This window comes from Triturus cristatus, chromosome 3_2, assembly GCF_964204655.1.
Source record: "Triturus cristatus chromosome 3_2, aTriCri1.1, whole genome shotgun sequence".
In the NCBI taxonomy this organism is placed as follows: Eukaryota; Metazoa; Chordata; class Amphibia; order Caudata; family Salamandridae; genus Triturus; species Triturus cristatus.
The window spans coordinates 197362533-197384713 of record NC_140584.1 but is presented as its reverse complement, the minus strand read 5'-3'; the positions used below and the strand labels follow the sequence as shown (position 1 = coordinate 197384713).

General features: G+C 47.0%; 1 protein-coding gene across 3 annotated transcripts in view; it reads left to right on the top strand.

Annotated features, from left to right (window-relative positions):
- The window catches only part of PARP9 (poly(ADP-ribose) polymerase family member 9), an 828079-nt gene that overhangs the window by 765778 nt on the left and 40120 nt on the right, over positions 1-22181 (top strand). For all 3 annotated transcript variants that reach the window (XM_085647495.1, XM_085647496.1, XM_085647497.1), the window contains one exon: positions 3188-3359. In XM_085647495.1, coding sequence (XP_085503621.1) covers positions 3188-3359 — 172 coding nt within the window. The remainder of the gene's footprint in view (positions 1-3187; positions 3360-22181) is intronic.

The following is a 22181-nucleotide window of genomic DNA, read 5'->3' as shown; positions in this document are numbered from 1 at the left end:
TATCATGCTGAAAAGTTGACTTTGGGTTGTTGCAAATGGAATCCATTCTGATGGCGCCTGGCACCTCTCTTAGAGCATTGCACGTTTTTCAGATCTTGTTTAGACATATTTCTACGGGAGTAACCTGCAGGAATATATAGCTTCCATCAAGAAAAATGTTACCAAAAAATGATTTTGTGTACTGTGTTTGACACTTGATTCGCCTTAATCTCTTTTTTCAAAAATGTGGGCCTTTGATAAATCAGGACATCAAAGAAACGAATCTACTTGTTAATAGGACCATACATAATTGGTGTCTTATTGACATCTGTAGTGTTGCACTTGTAAATCAATCAGGATTTGTAAAGCGTGCTACTCACCCGTGAGGGTCTCAAGGCAGTTAGTTCCATGTTTTGGCCGCGAAAGTGGGAGAATGATCTTCTGCCTGCTCTGGCTCTGTGGATGCGCAGGGTTGTATGTTTGCATGTTTTTTCAAGACAAACGGCGTGGTATTTTTTTATTTATTTGTCCTACAGGGGGAACAAGTCTTTGGAAGGTACACCTTATCAGAGGAATTCCCTGATTTATCTCACCTATTTCAAAGCTCATTTATATGTGTGGTCTAAGACGACCATCCTAAAAATGTGTGGTTTGAGACGACCCCCTGAAAATAATGCGAGTGGAATCAGTCCTTGATACCTCTTTATGGCAATCGTTGTGAGTGTGCATATCATTTCAGACAATGTTTTGCTTAACATCAATAAAAGAGACAACATTTATAGTATTTAGACTTTGGAATACTTTTACTATCAAGGGCTTGATACAAAGGCTAGCTTTTATTTTCAGAAAATGTATCCTGTCTGAAGTATGTCTAACTATAAAATGCCCCCGCGCTGCATATTTCACATTATGCAGCATTGACTTTGAAGACTCTTGTGCTTGTTTCAAGAGTATATTGTAATTTTGCCCGTCACAGGGATGGCCTTGTCATTACAGACTGTTTGGGCTTTCCCACAGCATGTTTCTTCCTGGCTGTTGGAGGAGAGTAAGTGGCCTCTAAGCCTCTTGATCTGTGGTGTATTTGACAGGGATCTATATAACTTTCTTGCCACTTTTGAAACATAAGATTGGGGGGGGGGGGGGGGGGGGCGGGTATCACGGTGTGTGTGTTGTGTTTGCAGCCTATTTTCCACAGGTTGCACTTGAGCTTAGAAGGGAAGGTCAGCTTTTAAAAGAGCCAGCTGCCTGGCACACTGTGGCCACACTGTGCCCCTAAATTCTTACACCTCAAAAGCACACCCATAGGTTGGGTGGTTCGGGGATGGTGTTATCCTCAATTTAATGAGGCAGCGTGTCCCCAGATAAGGTTCGAATCAGCATATACAAAGTACAGTCATACAAGGAAGGACTGACTTAATAAGTGAGTTCTAGGGGAAATTAGGAATTTTACAAAGATTTGTTCCCAAAATTTTAAAAGGGTATAATAACGAAATTAAATGCAGAAACTGATACATGGACATCAATTGCCATAAAGGCCATCAGTATAGAAAACTGATAACATTAGACAAAAATGCTAAGTCTCAAATGTGCAGCAAAATCAATATGAAATCAGATAGCATCTCTTGTCGCATAGGTAAGGTGTTCTGGCTCACCCCAATTTAAAGGGTTTATATGGGAAGTGTCTCCATAAAACAGCATGAAGACTGCAGTATCATTGTGGTGCGAGCAAAAGATAAATTCTTAACAACTCAGAATTAGCTTTTAAAAATCATCACACAGCATTACCAGCTAAGCACTAACCTACTACATGAATATTGATTCGGAGCTTCTGGCCTAATGTCATCTGGAGGTGTCAGAGCAAAATACTTACATAAAGAACAGTGAACTATTGCAAATGAATGTAATACTGCGTGCACGCACTAGATCCTTGGGCATATGTACATTTCTGAGCCCATGCTAGACTCTTCTTCAAGAGCAATGTCATTCAGAAATAAACATGACTTGCTTGACTAGGTGCAGCAGAAATAATAAACAGTGAATGTGACATCCATTTTGAACAAGATTGACTTTGAAGCCTAATTGAGGCCTAGTTAGCATAAGCTAAGAAAACACGCTTTAATAAGTCATATCACAATTGTTCCAAGGGCAATAGCTCCATGTCAGTGTTAACTTGTGAATTAAAGTGTAAATTACTATTCCCCATATTGTTGTTAATGCACATTTTTATTATTATGCAAAACTCCCTCACATTACTTCATTATCTCTGGGGGTACACCCAATAGGGAGCAGGTGAGTTCCAGGCAGAGCACAACACCCCTTTTCAAAGCATGATTTCAATAGTGTTGCCTTGCTGTTTTGGAGGCAAAGTTTCCTCACATCCTTCCTTATGAAGCAGATGCCACTGGTGCCGAACATGGCAGCAATTAAGGGGCAGCTTTTCAGGCCTTGTTTGAGCTAAAATTAGCCCTCCTTATGAGTTTACCACAGTAGTATCCTCCTTGTACTAAATTCGAAAATGTGCTCATTAAAAGACTAACATGGCCTTTTCTGTTGTGTTCCTCTCAGCAGCCCAGAAGCCTGCCCTGCCTCCAACCACCCTCCTAAGCCCATGACTTCCGCACAGCAACCTGCTGTGGGCTCGGTTCCCATTTACCACCTGCTTAACGCTGGTGGTAGATGTAAATGTTAAACTCCCCAGAATCTGACAAAACCTCTGCATGAGACCCAAGCAGGTTATTCCCTGTTTGAGGGAGTTTAACCCCATTTCCCTTTTAACTCCTACGGCCACACACACTAGAATCGTTAATTCTGGCCCCTGTATCTCTCAGTGGAGTTAATGGGGAACTAACAATGCGTTCCTGTAGGCTTTTTGGCCATTACTTTATCTAGGATCATGACTCACTAGCAGCAGCAAAAAACATTTATAACTGTATATGTTATGTTGTTTGGTAAGAGTGACAAAATATTTACATGCGGAATTGTGCCCTAGAGTGTTAGAAATTAATCAAGTTATCAATTGATTTGGCAACAGTTTGAACTTTTAAGAAGGAGATGACTTTGTACATTTCTGTGATGCGAAAATACAGATGCCTACTTGTTGATGTACTTCATGTATGCCTGAACCTTCCGCCTGTTCTTTGTGCCCCATAGTAAATCAAAATGGTTTAAAGTTTTGTTTTGTTTTGTTTTGTTTTGTTTTGTTTTGTAGATGGAGCAAATACAAAATCCTCTCCTAAAGATCAGCTATCAATCAAGAAAAGATTACATCACATTTAAAAGACAAAAGAGTGTAATTTCTACACTGTATCATCAGGTTCCTGCCCAGTTCTGCAATCCGGTATGCAGAATTGGGTTTCAGAGACTTTACTCACACCCACATGGTAAGTCTATACTAGAATGTTTTAAGTTAACGAATTGTTTTTAAAAGCTCTACTTGGAATGTGTTTTGCATTCTTTTAACTTTTTCACGTTTTAAGAAAATAAGTTTATCAATGAAGAATTAAAAACTTAAATACAGCTGTGTTGCGTTGTGTGTGCAATCGTTTTAAACATTGCTCGACAATGAGACTGCTCATATGTATGGCACTGTTGGTGGAAAATGTTAAAAAGACAAATGTGCCACACATATGCAAATATTCTCATAACAAGCTTGTAATATATTTGGTAAATATATTCTAATATGGGGGGGGGGGGTAGATTTAATTAATGCATCGTATGGAGTCCTTTCCATCCATGTACTACAGTTGGTGAACACATTTTTATTTATACGACACATGCAGGAGCGAATGTGAGGTTCTAGTCAGGTACACCAACTGTGAGTGCCATCTGAGAAAGAATCGGTGGGTGATAAGGTGCTGCGCCGAGTTTATGAGCGAGTTCTTGAATGTCTGCTAGACATAATTGTATGTAAGAGAGTGAAGTGCTAGGCCAAGTGGTGAAGTCAGCTAGAGCATAATTGTTGCTTGTAGACGTATCTTGAACATTATTATCAATCCACTGTAGTCTAACAGCTTTGTAATGCAGCAGGTGAAAAAATGTATAATGTATGACACATAGGTGGGACCGCATCGGCTCCATTGTTAGATTGTTTTCTTTCCACTGTCAAGTTCAGACGTATTTTGTAGCTCTCCAGTTCAAGACCTATCTCAGTACTTTCCGGTCGCTTTTCATTTCCACCCTCCTCAGTATTGTTTCGGTCACGTTTTCCATCCTTGCATCCGTTTAATCAAACCATTTTCGCCCATCGATTCAACGTGTTTCTACTCCTGCCTTCAGGCCTCCCTGTTCAGGCCTACTTTTTGTTTCACGCAGCTTCCATTGAGAATGCCCTGCAAATGGAACAAACTCCATTCTGATTCTGCTCCCCACTGCCACGTGAAGTACCTGAGAACTGACATCCACCAGGTTTGCAACCTATGTCTGTCTCCTGAACATCATGAGACGTACTGTGAGGTGTGTCGATCTTTTTGATCCAAAAAGACATTACGGGACCGTTGGGCACGTCACAGAGAAATGCAGCACAGAGAAATCGAAGAGACACCAAACATCTTCGGTCAATATGTTGAGCAGGAACAGAAAGAGTATCATGAGGCCTCTGCTGTGGAGGAGGAGGCATTTCCCATCCATGATTCCCGATCTGGTTCTGCTTCTGATTCTGACCTCGACTCTGTACTACTTCAAATACAGTATCTTCAAATGGTTGATAGAGGTAGGGATGCCTCAACACGCTCTGCCCCTCCGCCTCCAAGCAGTGACTCTCTCCTCATTCCCCTGACCACTTAACACCTGTCGGGGGACTACTACAACCCCACCTGGAAACCCATATCCTCAGATCAATGGGGGTTGGACATTATCCAACATGGTTATTGTCAGGAGCTCACAACCACACCTCCAAACATTCTACCTTGCAGACACAATCTCTCCACAGAACATCAAACTCTGCTCAAACAAGAAGTAGAGGATCTTTTACTCAAAGAAGCCTTAGAGCCCATCCCTCTTCAACATCAAGGTACAGGAGTTTACTCCCTCTACTTTCTAATTCCCCAAAATGATTGCTCCCTAGGGGCTATATTAGATCTCAGGCCCTTAGATCACTACATCCTATCCGAGCTCTTCTACATGCTCACTCTTCAAGATGTGATTCCACTACTTCAAATAGGCGATTTTATTTCAGCACTAGACTTAAAGGATGCTTACTTCCACATTCCAATTCACCCAGCTCATCGCAAATGCCTCATATTTGTTATAAGTGGAAAACATTATCAGTTCATAGTTCTTCCATTCAGAGTCACTACCGCACCAAGAGTGTTTACCAAATGTCAGCAGTAGTAGCAGCACTTCTGCGCAGACAAAATATTCTTGTCCTCCCCTATCAAGACGACTGGGTCATCAAAGCCAGTACTCATCTTCTGTGTCAACAACACACTCAAACTACTCTACATCTACATCAACTGGGATTTACTGTACAACATACAGAAATCACACCTTCAGCCCTTACAGAGTCAACCATACCTAGGGGCCATACTCAACACTCAATTAGGGTTAGCGTACCCAAATGTTGCCAGAATTTAAAACATCCAAACATTGAAACTGCTGTTTCAAACCAAACAACACATAACAGTCCAAACAGTTATGAGACTTCTAGGCATGATGGCATCTTGCATAACCATAGTACCACATGCTCGACTACATACAAGGCAATTGTCTCAATCACATGGTCAGCTACAGGATATAGTGTTGATGGACAGCCGCACTCATTGCTCTCTGCAGTGGTGGAGCACACAACATTTGTCAAAAGGGTTGCCATTTCTCGACCCTGTTCCCCAAATCATTCTCACAGCGAACACATCCCTTACAGGGTGGAGCGCTGACCTTTAGGATCTCACAGTTCAGTGTTTCTGGGATACCAGCCACCTCGAGCTCCAAGCTGTTCACTTAGCATTGAAAACATTTCTAACTCACCTGGCAGGAAAGGTTGTTTTGGCCTGGATGGACAACATGACAACCATCTACAAAAACAGGGGGGACATACGCTCTACAGGTATCACTCCTATCTTAGACCATTTGGCATTGGGCAGTACATCACAAGTCCATCTGCTGGCAGAACACCTCCCAGGGATGGACAATCTCTTGGCCGACCTCAGTAGGATTCGGCAACAGGTCCATGAGTGGGAACTCCACCCACAAGTCCTTCCCCCATACTTTCACAAGTGGGGCTTTCCACAAAGAGACCTATTCGGGACTGCAGACAACACAAAATACCCAAACTTCGCCTCCAGGTTCCCACACCCACTATCCAAAGGGAATGCCCTATGGATGAACTGGTCAGGGATATTTGTCTCAGGCAAATGTTTCTCACCCTCATTCTAGTAGCTCCCACTTGGGATCATCAACCATGGTTCACTACACTTCTAGAACTCTCAGTAGTTTCCAATCAGAAACTTCCCCTCAACCCAGACCATCTCACTCAGAACCATGGAGACGTTGGCACCCAAAATCCAAAGGAGCTCAATCTTGCGAGTTGGCTCCTGAACTCATAGAATTTGGATACCTTTATCTTCAACCTGAATGCATGAACATTCTTAAAGAAGCACGTAAACCTACAACTACGTGTGTTATGCAGCAAAATGGAAAAGATTTGTGTTTTACTGTTGCAGTAAACAAATTAATCTGTTTGCTACAACTGTGTAAAACATAGTTTATCTTTTGCATTTATAAACCTCAGAACTAGCTTACACTTCCATACGTCTACATCTAGCAGCAGTTGCTGCATATCTGCAAAACAGACAACATTTGTCTTTATTTAAAGTACCAGTTATAAAGGCATTCATGGAAGGCCTTAAAGGAGTAATTCCACCTCGAGTTCCATCTGCACCAGGTTTTAATATCAATATAGTGCTCACCTGACTTGTTGTCCCACCATTTGAACCACTACACAACTGTTCCATGCAATTCTTGTCTTCGAAAGTTTCTTTTTTAATAGCTATACTTCTTTAGTAGCTATTACCTCACTTACACTTGTCAGTGAGCTCCAGGCACTAACTTGATAAGAACCCTTTTTCCAGTTACATAGAGATAGGACGGTCCTTCGAACCAACCCTAAATCCCTTCCAAACATTGTTTCACGTTTTCACCTCAGTCAGTCAGTTGAGTTACCCGTTTTCTTCCCACAACCTGATTCAGTTTGTAGAAAGAGCACTCCATACACTAGATGTCAAAAGAGCTTTAATGTACTATATTGACTAACTAAACAAATCCATAAATCGAAACAACTTTTCGTTCCTTTTTCGCCCTGTCATACCGGAAAGCCCATATCCAAAACAGGCATTTACAGATGGATAGTTAAATGTATTCAAACATGTTATGCCAAAGCTAAGACAACTTTGCATACACCCCCCTAGAGCATACTCTACTTGTAAAATAGGGGCTTCCCTGGCGTTCCGAGTAAATATCCCAATAGCTAACATTTGCAAGGCAAGTACATGGTCTACCCCACACAACTTTCATTAAACATTATTTTGTGAATGTTTTAGGACGTCAACAAGCCAATGTAGGACAGGCAGTGCTATGTACTCTCTTTCAAACAACTGCATCAACCACAGGATACAAAAACAACAGTTGATGGACAGAATGCAAACAATGTAATACTTCACCCCAGTACAGCGATCTGGGCCTAAATCCATTGTTTCTTTGCTCACCATGCCATTCCAGTTTGAACCCAGCCATATGCAAATCAGTCTTGACCCTGTGCCTCATGGGAACAGTCCAGCCCGAACTGCCAAGCCAGGTCCTCCCTGGACTTGAAACAAGCATCCTAGGACCGGTTTCGGGGTTTCACCCCTCTTCAGCCAGGAACCGGTCCCAGGATGCTTGTTTCCGGTCCAGGGAAGACATGGCTTGGCAGTTCGGGCTGGACTGTTCCCATGATGCACAGGGTCAGACTGATTTGCATATGGCCATATCTGAACTGGGGTGGCAGATTGAGCTAAAGAATGATGATGGATTAAACCCAGATCACTTGACTGGGGGTGAGTGCTTGCATTCTTCAACACTCCGTTCATCATCCCCTTTGGTTTTGCTTTGTTCGCCCTAAGTTGGCAGGGTATGCCCAGACGTCAGTCCCTCACTCACTTTGCCACTGGATTCAAGCTAGCCTGGCTGATGACGGCTGATTAGCCAGAAATCGGTCCCAGAATGCTTGTTTCCGGTCCAGGGAAGACATGGCTTGGCAGTTCAGGCTGGACTGTTCCCATGAGGCACAGGGTCAGACTGATTTGCATATTGCCATGTCTGAACTGGGGTGGCGAAGTGAGCTAAAGAATGATGATGGATTAAACCCAGATCAGTTGACTGGGGGTGAGTGCTTGCATTGTTCAACACTCCGATCATCATCCCCTTTGGTTTTGCTTTGTACAACCACAGGATAGCCACTGCTTTTGGAGAGGGACTGCTTTACAGTCTGTGCAGAGCATGTGTATCTACAGCCACACATGCTCGAATGGATTATTTTACTTACCCTGTTAACATCTGTTCGTGGCATGTAGTGCTGTAGATTGACATGCGCCCTTCTTCCTCCCTGGACACCTGTGGCAGTTGTAGTTCTTCTGCACTTTCTCATTTGCATGTACATCTCTTTACTGATACTTACTTTCACTCCATTCTCACCCACCTGCGGGAAAACAATCTAACAATGGAGTCGATGCCTGTGTGCATTATCACCAAGAGGAGGAGTCCTTTTGTGTCCTAACTCAAAAGACTTATTCGTAGAAAAACAACTTGCACTTATCCTCACCCAACACTAGATGTCGGAAGTATGCAGAGCATGTGAATGTACAGCACTACATGCCACAAACAGATGCTTACATGGTAAGTAATAGAATCCTTGTGCTCTCACAAAGTGAGGTAGGCAGATAGGTTTTGATGATCCTGAATGGAAATGCAGGGTGATGGCTGAAATGTTAATGAGACCTTGAGGAGCAATAGCCTGGATTTAGAGGTGGGAAAGTTTCAGAATTTTACTCTGTAGTGTTGATTGGGGTTGTGTTTTGTATTCATTTCCCTGGGATGAGGGTCGAGGGATAGATGATTTAGGGCTTGGATTTTTGCTGATTTTCATATTCTTTTTCCTCTCTCTTTCAGTCTATCTGGTCTTTTGTGTAGTGTACCTTTTGTGATTACATACAGGGTTCTGCTATACTGGGTGAAGAGGTTTGCAATGTGATTGGGTGCATGGAGTTTCTCCGCTTGGGAATCTATTTTGCTCTTATTTACATTATTTATAAAAAATAAATGAAACATATAAATCGCAAGTTAAATATCCCAAAAAACATTGGAGTATCTGTATTGCTTTATAATTCCACATAGGCTAAACAAATGTGAAGATAATCAAAATACAAGTCTTTGCTGACATGATCTTCACACAAATGGAAATCTCAGAGAAACCATCAATAGACCCTCTGTAAAACAAAACCTGAAACACCGAGGCTATCAATAAGATGACTATTTAGTTAGGCATTTACCCAATAAATATATTATGGTATGTCGCCTTTCCATTACTAGATTGCTATTATCCATGGTAAAAAAACAGAGGTTTGTTGCATTTTAAGCACTTTCCTTTTTAGGATTGATTGCAGGTGGGCCAAGATGTCAGATGTGGACTGATGGGTGGGATGGGAAGGGGGCGCCAAGATATTAGGCACATTGACCCATGAGTCTCCTGTTTCTTTTCCTGCAATCATCTGGTTGGGCAGTGGGGGCATGAAGATATAACTTGTAAGTGTTTAACGATGGTTATGGGGGAGAGGTGGGCACGGGAGGTCCCTCTGAAATAACAACAGAATAGGCTTCAAAACACTCAGTGCTAAAAAGACTCGCAGTCTGACGCCAAGTGTCTCTTTGACATAGAGTCAAGTCATAATTCCTCATTCCTGACTTCAGAGTGGCCATTCAGGCTTTGTTCCTGTCCCACCTACATGGAGCCAAGCCGGCTATTTGCCGTCCCAAATTCCCAGCTGGCACCTCTGAAGTGCGTCCTCTGTGATGGTACATGATGAATCAAAGTGGTGAGAAAGTTCGCCACGATCACCCCAAATTATCAGAAACTTCATTGCCTGCAAGACAACAGCTGCTGCATCGCACTTCCATGCGCAAACCTAGCAGGCAAACATGATTAAGATCCCTGGTGCTTATTGCAGTGCTTGCAGCAGTGACGTAGCCTAGATTGAGACCAACATGTGCAAAATGAGAAATCCAGAAGGAAAGCCTGCTGAGTATCCAAGATCTGAAATTCTTCCTTGAAACAGAACAATTACATCTTCTTAATTGAGTCAATATGGAGATTGACCAGAGAGTCTGCAAATACATTTTATTTGCTTCATCCTTACCCATCCCTCTATGCTCTTCAAATTGCTTTTTTGTTTCACAGTTAGATTTATTACATAATTACACTTATATAGATATATAATAAATCCAGGCCTTCCTCTTTTGTTCTAGTCTTTCATGATCTCATGGTACTAGTCTTTTCTCCTGGGGGATGGCCCCTTTGAACTCCATCCCCCACACAGGCACCCTGGAACTCGCCTCATGTGGAAGACATTGCACCACAATTATCCCCTGTTTTTTATCCCCGCCTTTCCATACCTTCCATCTTTGAATTTTGACCCAGATGTCTTATAGACCCCCTCCAAATGTCCATATGTGATATGTATGTGTTGGTGCACAATTAGTGTAGTATCTCTTCCAGACCAAGCCCTTTTGGTGGAACTTATGAGAACTATAATCTCTTATTCCAGAAATACATTGACAATCCACTGATATCAACATTTGCGTTCTTCCCGGATCGAGCTTTTGAACCATGTGCAACATTGTGCTAAGATTCTTCATTCATCAGCGCTTAAAAGGGATTGAAGTGCTGAGTGGAGCACTATTTCAATAACAGATTGTTTATTATTATTATGACTGCAATTCGGAGTCCTTCTTCCATGATTGTGAGACTTTTCTGAAACCTATGTTATTGATCATGTTCTATAATATCTTCCCATTTTGGGTAAATTAGCTTCCTCATTCTCATTACCATTTTAACAGTCATTCTGCATCTCCTGGGCCTGCCATTCACCTGCTCACTTTCTGGCATCTTGTGGATCTGTAAAAAAACATTATTTTATCTCCAATGATTTTCTGTTTAGCCAGAAACAGTAGCTAATTCATTCATTTGTTCATTTATTTATTCATTGACCATAGTTTATATTTCTTTCTTTCAGAGAACTTCATGTCTGTCAGTACTTGTTAAATGTAATTAGCGAATATCATGATTTAGTTTTTTTCTATGAGAGATGGAGCCACGTTTTTTTTTCTTTAAACATTTTTTATTAGAAACAAAGAGCAGCAATAAAAACATTATTTAGACATCTGTGGCACAGTTATGCAGGAATACAGCATGACATGACAATTTTCAATCCATCCACATAGGATTACGTTATTCATCAGTCTTACAGTTACTATAAGGTTAACAACTATGTCATCGGGTCAGGAGAGTAAGATAAGTCATGACTGGTACACCACCGGATCCCATCCCGTCAGTTGCCCTGGGTAAGTGCCATCACTTCCTCAGCCTCCCTATCCAACAACGAAAGTCTCTCCCTTCTCAGTTCCACCGTAGGGGAAATGCAGATCTCCCCCCTGTATTTATTCTAGCGTCCCCATTAATAATCAAACTTTCAGGGGCAACCTCTCCCTTTATACACTGTCTTCTCAGCAATCATGGCATGATACATGTCTTTCGCCCAATCCCGTAAGTGTGGTATGGTGTCCACTCCCCACTTCTGAGCAATATTCCGTTTCGCTATAACCCATCCCATAGTGGCCCATGACTGTTCCGCTTGTGTAAGGTCTGTTGCATCCCAGATATTAAGGAGACATAGGGCCTCATGTAGGTAAATAAATTTTACCGTTTCTTAAATACCGAGCCGTACCGAATCGGTAAATTAGAATCGGTAAGTTATATGTAGGTAAAAATTCGGTAACAGTTACCGATTCGGTAACATTCGGTAATCACGAATCGGAATTCACCGAATCGGTAAATACCGAGGTGGTATTTACCGAATCGGAAAATACCGAGGTGGTATTTACCGAATCGGAAAATACCGAGGTGGTATTTACCGAATCGGAAAATACCGAGGTGGTATTTACCGAATCGGAAAATACCGAATCAGTATGTACGGAATCGGTAAATAAAATCACATGACTTGACGAAACAGCTAATCCTGTGCAACCACAGCCCACCCAACCAGGAAGTGGCCACACCCAGGCAGGTGTACATAATTAGCCGACCCTGGAGAGGCTTGGAGTGCAGAGGAGAGGCAGGGAGCCGGTGCCTGTGCGAGCGGGAAAACGAACATCATGTCCAGCCAGAGAACACAGAGAGACGGAGGGGAAAGGAGGAGGAAGCTGAAATTTAGCCCCAAGGAACTCCAGGTGCTGGTGGAGGAGGTGGTGAAGCAGCACCAGAAGCTGTTTGGAAGGCAATCCCTGCAAGTGCCTGAGGCTGAAAAGCGCAACATATGGCTGGCCATCCAGGCCCATGTGAATGCTGTGGGAGTGACCCACAGGGACATAGAGGTCCTAAAGAAGCGCTGGTATGACCTGAGGATTGTAACCAAGAGGAAGATGGGCGACATCCAGAAGGAGGCCAGCCAGACTGGAGGTGGAACCAACAGGGCACCTGCCCTCACCGAACTGGAGGAGCTGGTGGGGGCCACAATCGAGCAAGAGAGCGTCGTGGGTCTTGGGGACGCCGACAGCTCTGCCAGAGCCGCCACACAACAAGGTAAGACGAAAGCACAGCAATGTAGCACCCCCTATCCCTATCCCACATCCCCCAATGTGAAACGAGAATCACACTGCAGTCCACACGTGTCAGTGCAGACAGGCAATGCATTCCGGGAGATGTAGTCAGGGAAACACCAACCATGACGTAAATGTTACAGGGCAACAAGGCATGTCACGCACTCGAGGCACAAGGAGACAGAGGACATCTTGGAATGTGAAATTATTAATTGTGACGCTTTCAATGCAGCCCTTCGGGGACACTGAGCCAATGTTGTATTTCTGTCCACAGATGTGACATCATGCAGGACAGGGCATGCTGCAGGAGAGACGGCACACCGGCCACAAATATCACCTCTAGCCAGCACAAGTTCAGACCAGGGAGCAGGCCCACTGGCAGCCGCACCACCAACACAGGCAGCCTCGCCGCAGCCAGAGCCAGCATCACCTCACCCAGAGCCAGCATCACCTCACCCAGAGCCAGCATCACCTCACCCAGAGCCAGCATCGCCACTCATGTTTGAATCACCGGCCACATCTCCGCTTGCAGGTGTGGGAATGAGGAGGCGTCCAGCAGCCAGGCTACGAGCCTTAGACACCTCGTCAGACGACAGCATGGGCCCTGAAGAACTCACCAGGCCCCAGGAAGGGAGCCATGCCACTGTGCCCCACACCTCACAGGCAGCACAGACGGGAGCAAGAGGGCGCCGCAGGTCGCGTGTCCAGAGTCCACCAGCACCCATTGACGGCCATGGTGTCTTCTTGGGTCTCGAGGGCCAAATGTTGAAACAACAGCGCCTGCAAACGAAGGCAGTCATGACAGTCCAGAGGCACATGCGGGTGATGAAAACTACATTACTCAACATGGACAATAACATCAGCGGCATGGCTGCGGGCATTCGGGACATGTCCCAGTCAATCCAGCAGTTGTGCAGCAAATTAGATGCTGACATCGAGGCACAGCGCCGGGAACGGCAGAGAAGGGACACTACCAACAGGGCACTCAACCGTCTGGCAACTGCGACTTCTCTACTGTGCCGGCGCTCTGTGACGATGCAGGAGGGCCTAACACACTGCTGCAGCGACCTGTCTCGGGGGATGGTGTAGGTGACAAGTGCACTAGGGGTGCTATTTACTAGTCAGGCGTCGACAACTGCTGCAGGGGATGCTGCGGAGAGCATCGACACCAGCAGCAGGAGCAGCATCACACCCCCCATCCCAGAAGCACGCAGGAGCAGCAGGCGGCTTGGGGTTGGCTCTAGTGAGGATGCACAGGCCGTGCCATCCACCACTGCAGCGCGTATGCGCAAACATTGATGTGGCCCTGCTTAGCCACTTCCCAATGGGTGACGTAACCCTGGACATACTCCTTGTATAGATGGTATATTGCCAGATTGGCTTGTTCATGTGTTCATGGCGTGGTGCCACATTAAAACTACGTCATGACTAATCACAACTGGCTGTGTCTCCTTACTTACTCAGAAATAGTTGCATGTGATCTCTGCCCGTCTCTCTCTCCCATCGATTGCAGTTGGCACTCTAGCTGCGTTGCCCTGTGGCTGGCCTGACTCATCCTCGTTGTCCTCAAAATATGTTAGTTCCACATCTGTACCTTTTTTCGTGGCAAGGTTGTGCAGCATTGCACAAGTGGCAATAATCTTGCAGCAGGTGATGGGTGTGTACTGGCGTGCGCCTCCGCTCTTGTGGAGGCAGCGGAACCTGCTCTTCAGTAGTCCAAACGTGCGCTCCACCACATTGCGTGTTGTTTTGTGTGCCACGTTGTATCGTCTCTCACTCTGGGTTGCTGGGTGTAGGTAGGGAGTGAGGATGAATGACCGGCATGCATATGCACTGTCGCCTAGATGAGTTAAAGGGAAACATCAGTCACATGCCTCTTTACACTATGATTTGCAGGTTGCAAGGGGCGTCACTGTTACTCACCTAGCAGGTATCCCTCTCCAAATTCTCCGGCACTCAGTCGTGTGTAGATCCCACTATTCTGGAAGATGTACGAGTCGTGGGTGCTCCCAGGAAACTTTGCAACAATATCTGTGATGATGTTCCCTGCATCACAGATCACCTGCACATTGATGGAGTGGGTGGACTTCCTGTTCCTGTAGATGTGCTCTGTGTCAGCTGGTGGACAGATTGGGATGTGTGTACCATCAATACAGCCGATGACATGGGGGAACTGTGCCATGTGATAAAAGTCTGTTTTTGTTTTCTGCAGTGCAGCCTGTGTGTTGGGGAAGCTGATGTAGTGGTGCATTCTCTGCATCATGGCATCCAGGAACTTCCTGAAGAAACGTGACAGGCAACTCTGGGATACACCACCCACCGCAGCTATCACCACCTGATAACTGCCGGATGCCAGCAGATGTAGGCTGCAGAGCACCTGCACATGTGGGGGTAGGGCGTGCGCCCTTCTTATTGGCTGGTCCAGGAGTGGGTGAAGGTCCCTGATTAAGTCCATGATGGTTTCGGGGTGTAGCCTGTACCTCTCATGTATCTCTGCATCAGTCAGGTGGAATAGTGTGATGCGCTGTCTGTAGATGCGTTCCTCCCGTCGCCAAACCCTCAGTCCTGCTGCCTGTAGACGTAGGCGCCTTGCAATGACATACATAGCGGCCATGTTGTCCACGCTGTTGCATTTTGGGATTGCTAATATGCACTGTTGATGGTTACCACCTGCTTTCAATCCGTGTTAATTACCGACTCTTATTTACCGATTTTCTTGGATTTCTTAATTACCGAGTGCTCCTACATGTCATTTTAATTTTTACCACTTCATATTTACCACTTCATATTTACCGATTCGTTAAGTATGTATTCGGTAAATCTGAATCGGTATTTTAGAATTCGGTAAATATGATTCGGTATTTACCGCCTCATATTTACCGAAAAGTCGTTTTTGGACTCCTACATCTCACTTGTCTGAATACCGGTCGGTAACGGCATATTTACCGAAAATCGGCCGTTACCGACCGGTATTTGGCTACCTACATGAGGCCCATAGTGTGGGAGATGGCTGAATAGGTTTGTCGCATGTCCTGGCTAGTTGTTGGGTGATGTCCTTCCAATAGTGTTGTATGTGCGGGCAGTCCCACAGGATGTGTACGTATGTGCCAGTTTGGTTACAATGTCGGAGGCAGAGTGCATCGGACCGCCTACCCAACCTGAATAGCAGTGTGGCGTCAAAATATGTCCGGTGGAGGATCTTGAGCTGGACCAGCCGAAGGCGCATCGGAATCGCAACCTCTCGGGGGGAAGCCAGCACCTCCCTCCAGTCCTCTTCGGCCAGTTCCCCCAGGTCTGCCTCCCAGATCAACCGTAGTTTCAACATGGGGTCGGTTCGGTTATTAATCAATTTCCTATACGTGAGGGAAATAGCCTTGCGTTCCATTGGGTCCAGCAATAATCTGTCCTCAAGAGGAGAGGAATCCGGAAGGAGGGTATCCCTCGGGAGGGCAGAGTCAATGGCGTGACTAATCTGGAGATAGCGGAAGCGCTCCATCGGAGCTAGTTCGTATTTCGGTTGGAGGTCCGTAAATGATGCCTTGTTGCCTTTAACCCACAAATCTCCCAACATGGAAATCCCTATCAGGTCCCATTTATCAAATCCCGCATAGTCACTGTGTCGCCCCAGAATGTCCAGTTCCCACAGAGGGGTAGCTTTCGTGAGGCGCCCCTTCCAACCCATTCGCCACTGAACTCCATGCCACACTTAGACTGTACGCGCCGTGGGGCCAGTCAGGCGTAGCTTTCTATGGTTTGTGTATAATGCTCTATTGTAGCCCCCTTGGAGCCACGTTTTAAACTGCATCCCAGTTATGGTTAGATTAGCTGTTTTGCTGTGATGACTTGGTGACTCAAGGAGCTTCTATCGCTTTTGGTGATAGGGTCTTTCTTGAGGTCACTCAAAAGAAAAGGGATGTGGCAGCATCTTTCTGTGCCAGTTTAATTTGTAACCTCAAACACAGTTCCCTATTTTATCCTTAGCCTTTTTCTGACCAATTTTTTTTTTAAACGTGTTTTTATTGCAGAATTAAGAATGAGAGCTTCGTGACGTCAACCTAAGTACACATGATACCTCAGAGCCCACCCCTCGTCTCAGCACTATACACAGCCATGTAGCCCACATCCCGGAGGCAGGGCGGCACAATAGGGCGGCACAATAATGCAAAGATTCTGAATGTCATGTCGATCATTGCACAGATGGACAGGTCAACAGCTCAGTATACCATCTGCTTTTTTACCCCTTCGCCTCAATCCCCTGTAAACCATCATCACCCCCCTACAACATCCCAGAAACTCCCCCCCCCCTGCCCACCCCCCAACTACTGCTGGCATGGGCTCCGACCATGAAATGTAGCACACTGGTTGCACTGCTGTCTGCTTTGCATGTATCTCCCTGGCCTCATGGAACCCCGCCCTCCGTTCCATCCCGCTCTGCACTCTCCAGCCGGTAATCCTTCACAGCCTGTATTATCAGCTCCCATGCCCTCACCCATTCCAATCCCTTCTCATTTCCTGCCCTGGTCGCCTGTCGCCTTCTAATCACGCTCTCACAGCCAGCCCACTTCAGCAGCTCAGCCAGCCATCTCCCATACGACGGACCCCCCCGGGATTTCCAGTGCCATGTGATTTCTCTCTGGGCCAGCATGAGACCTAAGTCTATAAATGTACTCGTCACTTTCGTCTTCGCCGTGTGAGGAAACCAGAGCAGTAAACAGGCCGCCATGTCAAACTCCACCTCCCGGTCGGTGACTGCATTCAAAAGCTCTCCCACCTCCGCCCAGTATGTCCCCAGTCTGGGGCACCCCCATAAGAGGTGGTCGAACTCCGCTCCAATCACTAGACATCTTGGGCATGCCGCGTCCTGCACCTTAAAATGCCTCCGAATCCTTCCCGGGGTCAAATAGGCCCTATGTATCACGAAGAAGTGTACCTGCTGAAAGCGGGCATTCCTACTCCCTTTCCACGTCCTCCGTATGATATGACTCCACACCGTGTCCGGAATGTGTTTGCCTATGCTGCCCTCCCATTTCTCCTTAAGAGCTGTAAGCGGCTCTATACCTTCTCGCAGCAGTCGGGAGTGGAGGCAGGTCACCGCCTTCACTCTTCCCGCTGCCATCACCACATACTGACAGGTCAGGGCCACGGCTGGTTCCGCCAGTCCCTTCTTCCAGTGCTTTTGTATCGCTGCGCTCACCGCCGCGTGTAGGAGGTAACTCCCTTCGGGGAGACCAAACTGTTCCTGTAATACCTCAAAGGGGGCGAGCGCCCCGTCGACAAATAGGTCTCCGACCATCTGCAACCCCAGCTCCTCCCACTCCGCCAGCGGGGACCAATCACCGCCGTGCGGTAATGCCGTCAGCACTCCCAATGGGATCTCCGGCGCATAGGGCCGTGTGATTTTCCCTCTCTTCATGCTCCTGTGCCAACACTGTCGGAGGGTTCTCTCCTCTATGGAGAGGTCTCTCACGTCTAGCTTCTGTTGCATGACTATGTAAGACAAAATGTGTCTCTGGATACCAGTCTCCCTCTCATGCTCCGGGCCTCTAAATACTCTTGCTATATTTTGCGTTAGGACCTGTAACTGTGCTGCCAGGTAGTACAATTCAAAGTCAGGGGCCGCTAAGCCACCATCCAGTTTAGGTCGCACCAGAGTGGCCAGTGCCACCCGCCGCCGCCCCCCTCCCCATAGGAAGCCCACTATCATCGTCCTCAACTCTGCAAAAATCCGCTGGGGAATCCAGATCGGCAGGGTGCGGAAGTAGTAAAGCAGCCGCGGCAAGGCCACCATCTTCAAAAGTGCTACCCGGCCCAACACCGACAGCGGTAGAGAGGCCCAAAAGGCCATACATCCCTTCAGGGCCCTTACACTACGTCCTATATTACCTTCTAGCAGGTCCCCGACGCTGCGGTAGATCCGGACTCCCAAGTAGGTGAAGCACGTGGCTTCCCAAACCACCTCTATCGTAAGCGGGGGGTACGGTACCTCTGCCCGTAGAGGGAAGACACAAGTTTTGTTCCAATTCACCTTGAGGCCCGAGAGCCCTCCAAAGCCCGACAGCAATTCCACCGCCCCTTCCAGAGCCTCCTCCGAATTCTCGAGGTACAGCAAGAGATCATCCACGTACAAGGAGATATAATGCGTCATCCCCCCACACCTAATCCCACCATACATCAGCCCTGTCCTCGCCCGCATCGCCAAAGGTTCCATTGCCAGGGCAAACAGCAGGGGAGACAACGAGCAGCCTTGTCTCGTGCCCCTGCACACCTGATACGCTGAGGAAACCACCGATCCCAGGCGGACTCTGGCCGTGGCAGAGGAGTAAAGGACCTTCGAGCCTTTTTCTGACCAATCATATGCTTTCCTGCAAAGGTGTCCCATGACATCCTTTACCACATATTTCAGTCTGGTCCAAGTTATACCTCTGTTTTCAGACACCCAATGTTACTCTTAGTTTCTATCACTAATTCTGAGGCTTTTTGTTAGATCTCGCTGTACTAGACTCACTTCTCTGTGTTGCTTTTCAGCCACAGGTAGTTGTCTTGAAAAACACAAAAGAAATTTGCAGTGTGTGCTTCAGGGGCACTAGTATTTTCTTGCTTTGGGTCACCAAGCCCTTCCTGAACCCGTTATCTATCATGTTGCCTACTAATGAGTGGATTTGTCCTGTGTTATTATCTTTCAACTCTAGGATGTCCCGTCACTCCCCCTCCTATGTACTTATGCTTTTTCAAACTATCCATAAAGTGTTAGTAGGTACCATGTGATAACATAATGTTCGAGGCATATGAGCTGCAGATTACACACTTTTGCATAGATCGCCATCTGGTGTTGGGCCCGGATGTTTGCAGTTTGTTTTTCCTCTTGGAAAGTCTTTGGAAGTCACGAGGTCGGTGACTCCTCCTTTGGATCGTATTGCGCATGGGCTTCGGCTCCATCCTCAGATTGTTTTTTTCCGCCATCGGGCTCGGATGTAATCTTCGCGCTCCGGTTCCGAACATTTCCAGTTCGACGATCGAAGCGGAATCCTCACCTCACATCGTGGTATTGTTTCGATCGCGATCTCCTCAATCACCTTCTCATCGACAAATCTTAGGTTCCAGTCGTCGACGGCGGCCTTCGGGCCTACCCAAGCTCCGGTCCCGGCTGATGGAAAGAACTCCATTCAAGAAGTGTCCTCGATGTGGGTCCAAATTACCCCACACCGATCTTCACGAGGTGTGCAACCTCTGCCTCTCCCCTGAACACGAGGCTCGAGACTGTCCGGCCTGTAAGTCTTTCAGATCGAAAAAGACTATTTGGGACCGAAGAGCCAGACGAAACATGGCACACTCCTCGACCTATGTTCCAGTCGACATCTTCGGAGACGACATAGAAGATCCGGGACAGCAGCGCACCGAAGAGGATCTCTTCAGTGCTTCCGAAGCCGACGACTCAGATGTGGAGGACATCACTCCGGCGCAGAGGGTCGTGAGTAATATCCCCCCCCCCACCTGCGCCGACACCCAAAAAGGCTTCGGTCACGCCTTCGCCTCCGGGCCTAGGCAAGACCAGAGACACTGCTTCACACACCCCACCTTCGGGCCCGGTGAAGAAGCCAAATAAGCCTTCCGGTGGCTCGGGCTCGAGCCAGCCTGCCAGCGGTGCCGAGAAACACACTTCGGCACCGAAAAAGAAACCGGCCTCTACCTCGACACCGAGCTCCGCACCAAAGTCCTCGGTGTCAAAACCCAGCGCTTTCGTACCGACCAAACCCCATAAGGCCCTCGGCACTGACACTTCCACGCCGAAGCCCACCTCGGCGCCGACCAAGAAATCGGAGGTTCCCAAGCCCAGTGCTAAGCAAACTGGCACGGACAAGCCTAAAAAGTCATCGGCCCCGAAGACTTCGGCGCCGACGGACCAAACATTGTCACAGGAACTATTTACACCGGATCCCTTACAAAAAACTCTTACCAAGGATCCAAAAACTGGACATTTGGCACTCTCTTCCAAAAAGAGACATTTGGACAAACCGGCTCCGCCTCCACCTCCAAAGAGGAAGGAGTCTGCTACCTCCCCTTTCAGAATAACTTCCCCACCTCCTCCAGCCTCTCCACCTCCGCCCCCTCCGCCTTCTCCACCCCCACCTCATCGCTCTCCGACCCCGTCTCCAGACGATGATGATCAGGGGGACCCATATCACGATCCAGGGGATGTGCCCCAAGACCCCACCCCTACAGGATCCCCAGACCCATGGGACAACTACAATAACCCAGATATTCCAGACGTCCCACAAGATGACCTTTACCCTTCCAGGCCATCTCCACCGGAAAACTCATTAGGTTTCCACCACCTACTTCAAAGGGCGGCACATTATCACGGGGTAGAGTTACACACTGACCCAGTGGAGGAGGATTTCCTCCTCGACACATTTGATACCGCACATAGGTCTACCTCCATACTACCTATGCTCATGGGGGTGGTAAAACATGCGCCAGAGGTTTTTAAGGACCCAGTCAGGGCCAGGGTCATTAACCCACGCATAGAGAAAAAGTACAAAGCTGCCCCCACAGATCCTGGCTATATCAAAGGGCCAGCGCCACTAGATTCCCTAGTGGTTTCCACTGCACGAAAAAGGTCAAATTCCCAGGCGTCAGGCGAAGCACCACCACCTGACAAAGAGTCAAAGCTACTGGACGCGTCAAGAAAGCGCACTGCGTCACAGGCAGCCAATATATGGCGTATCGCCAACACCCAAGCGCTATTGGCCAGATATGATAGGGCACATTATGATGAATTAGAAACCATAATGCACCACCTACCGGAAAGATACAAAACTAGGGCCAATGAATTCATTCAAGAGGGTAAGACAACAACTAACACCTCCATACGCTGTGCCTTAGATGCAGCAGACACAGCCTCCAGGGCCATTAATACTAGCGTCCTCCTCCGTCGCCATGCTTGGCTGAGAATATCAGGTTTCAAACCAGAGGTACAGGCCTCCATCCTAAATCATCCCTTTGACCAAGAACACCTATTCGGCCCAAAGGTAGATGAGGCCCTCGAAAAAATGAAGAAGGACACTGATACGGCGAAATCCATGGGAGCCCTGCAGTCACACCATCCTAGGCGCTCCTTTCGCCGCTCTTCCTTTCGGAGTACATCTAGAGGCTACTCCTCAGATAGCGCGTCCACTTCCTACAAATCCCCCACTCAGTCCACCTTCACAAGGGGTTATCAAAGAGGTGGCTATAGGGGAAATAATAATAAAGGCAGAGGCAAAACAAATACCGCCCGCTCTGCCACACCGCCTACCCAATGACTCCCCCCGCTCCCTCCAGACCATCCCACTCCGGTCGGGGGTAGACTACAACATTTCCTT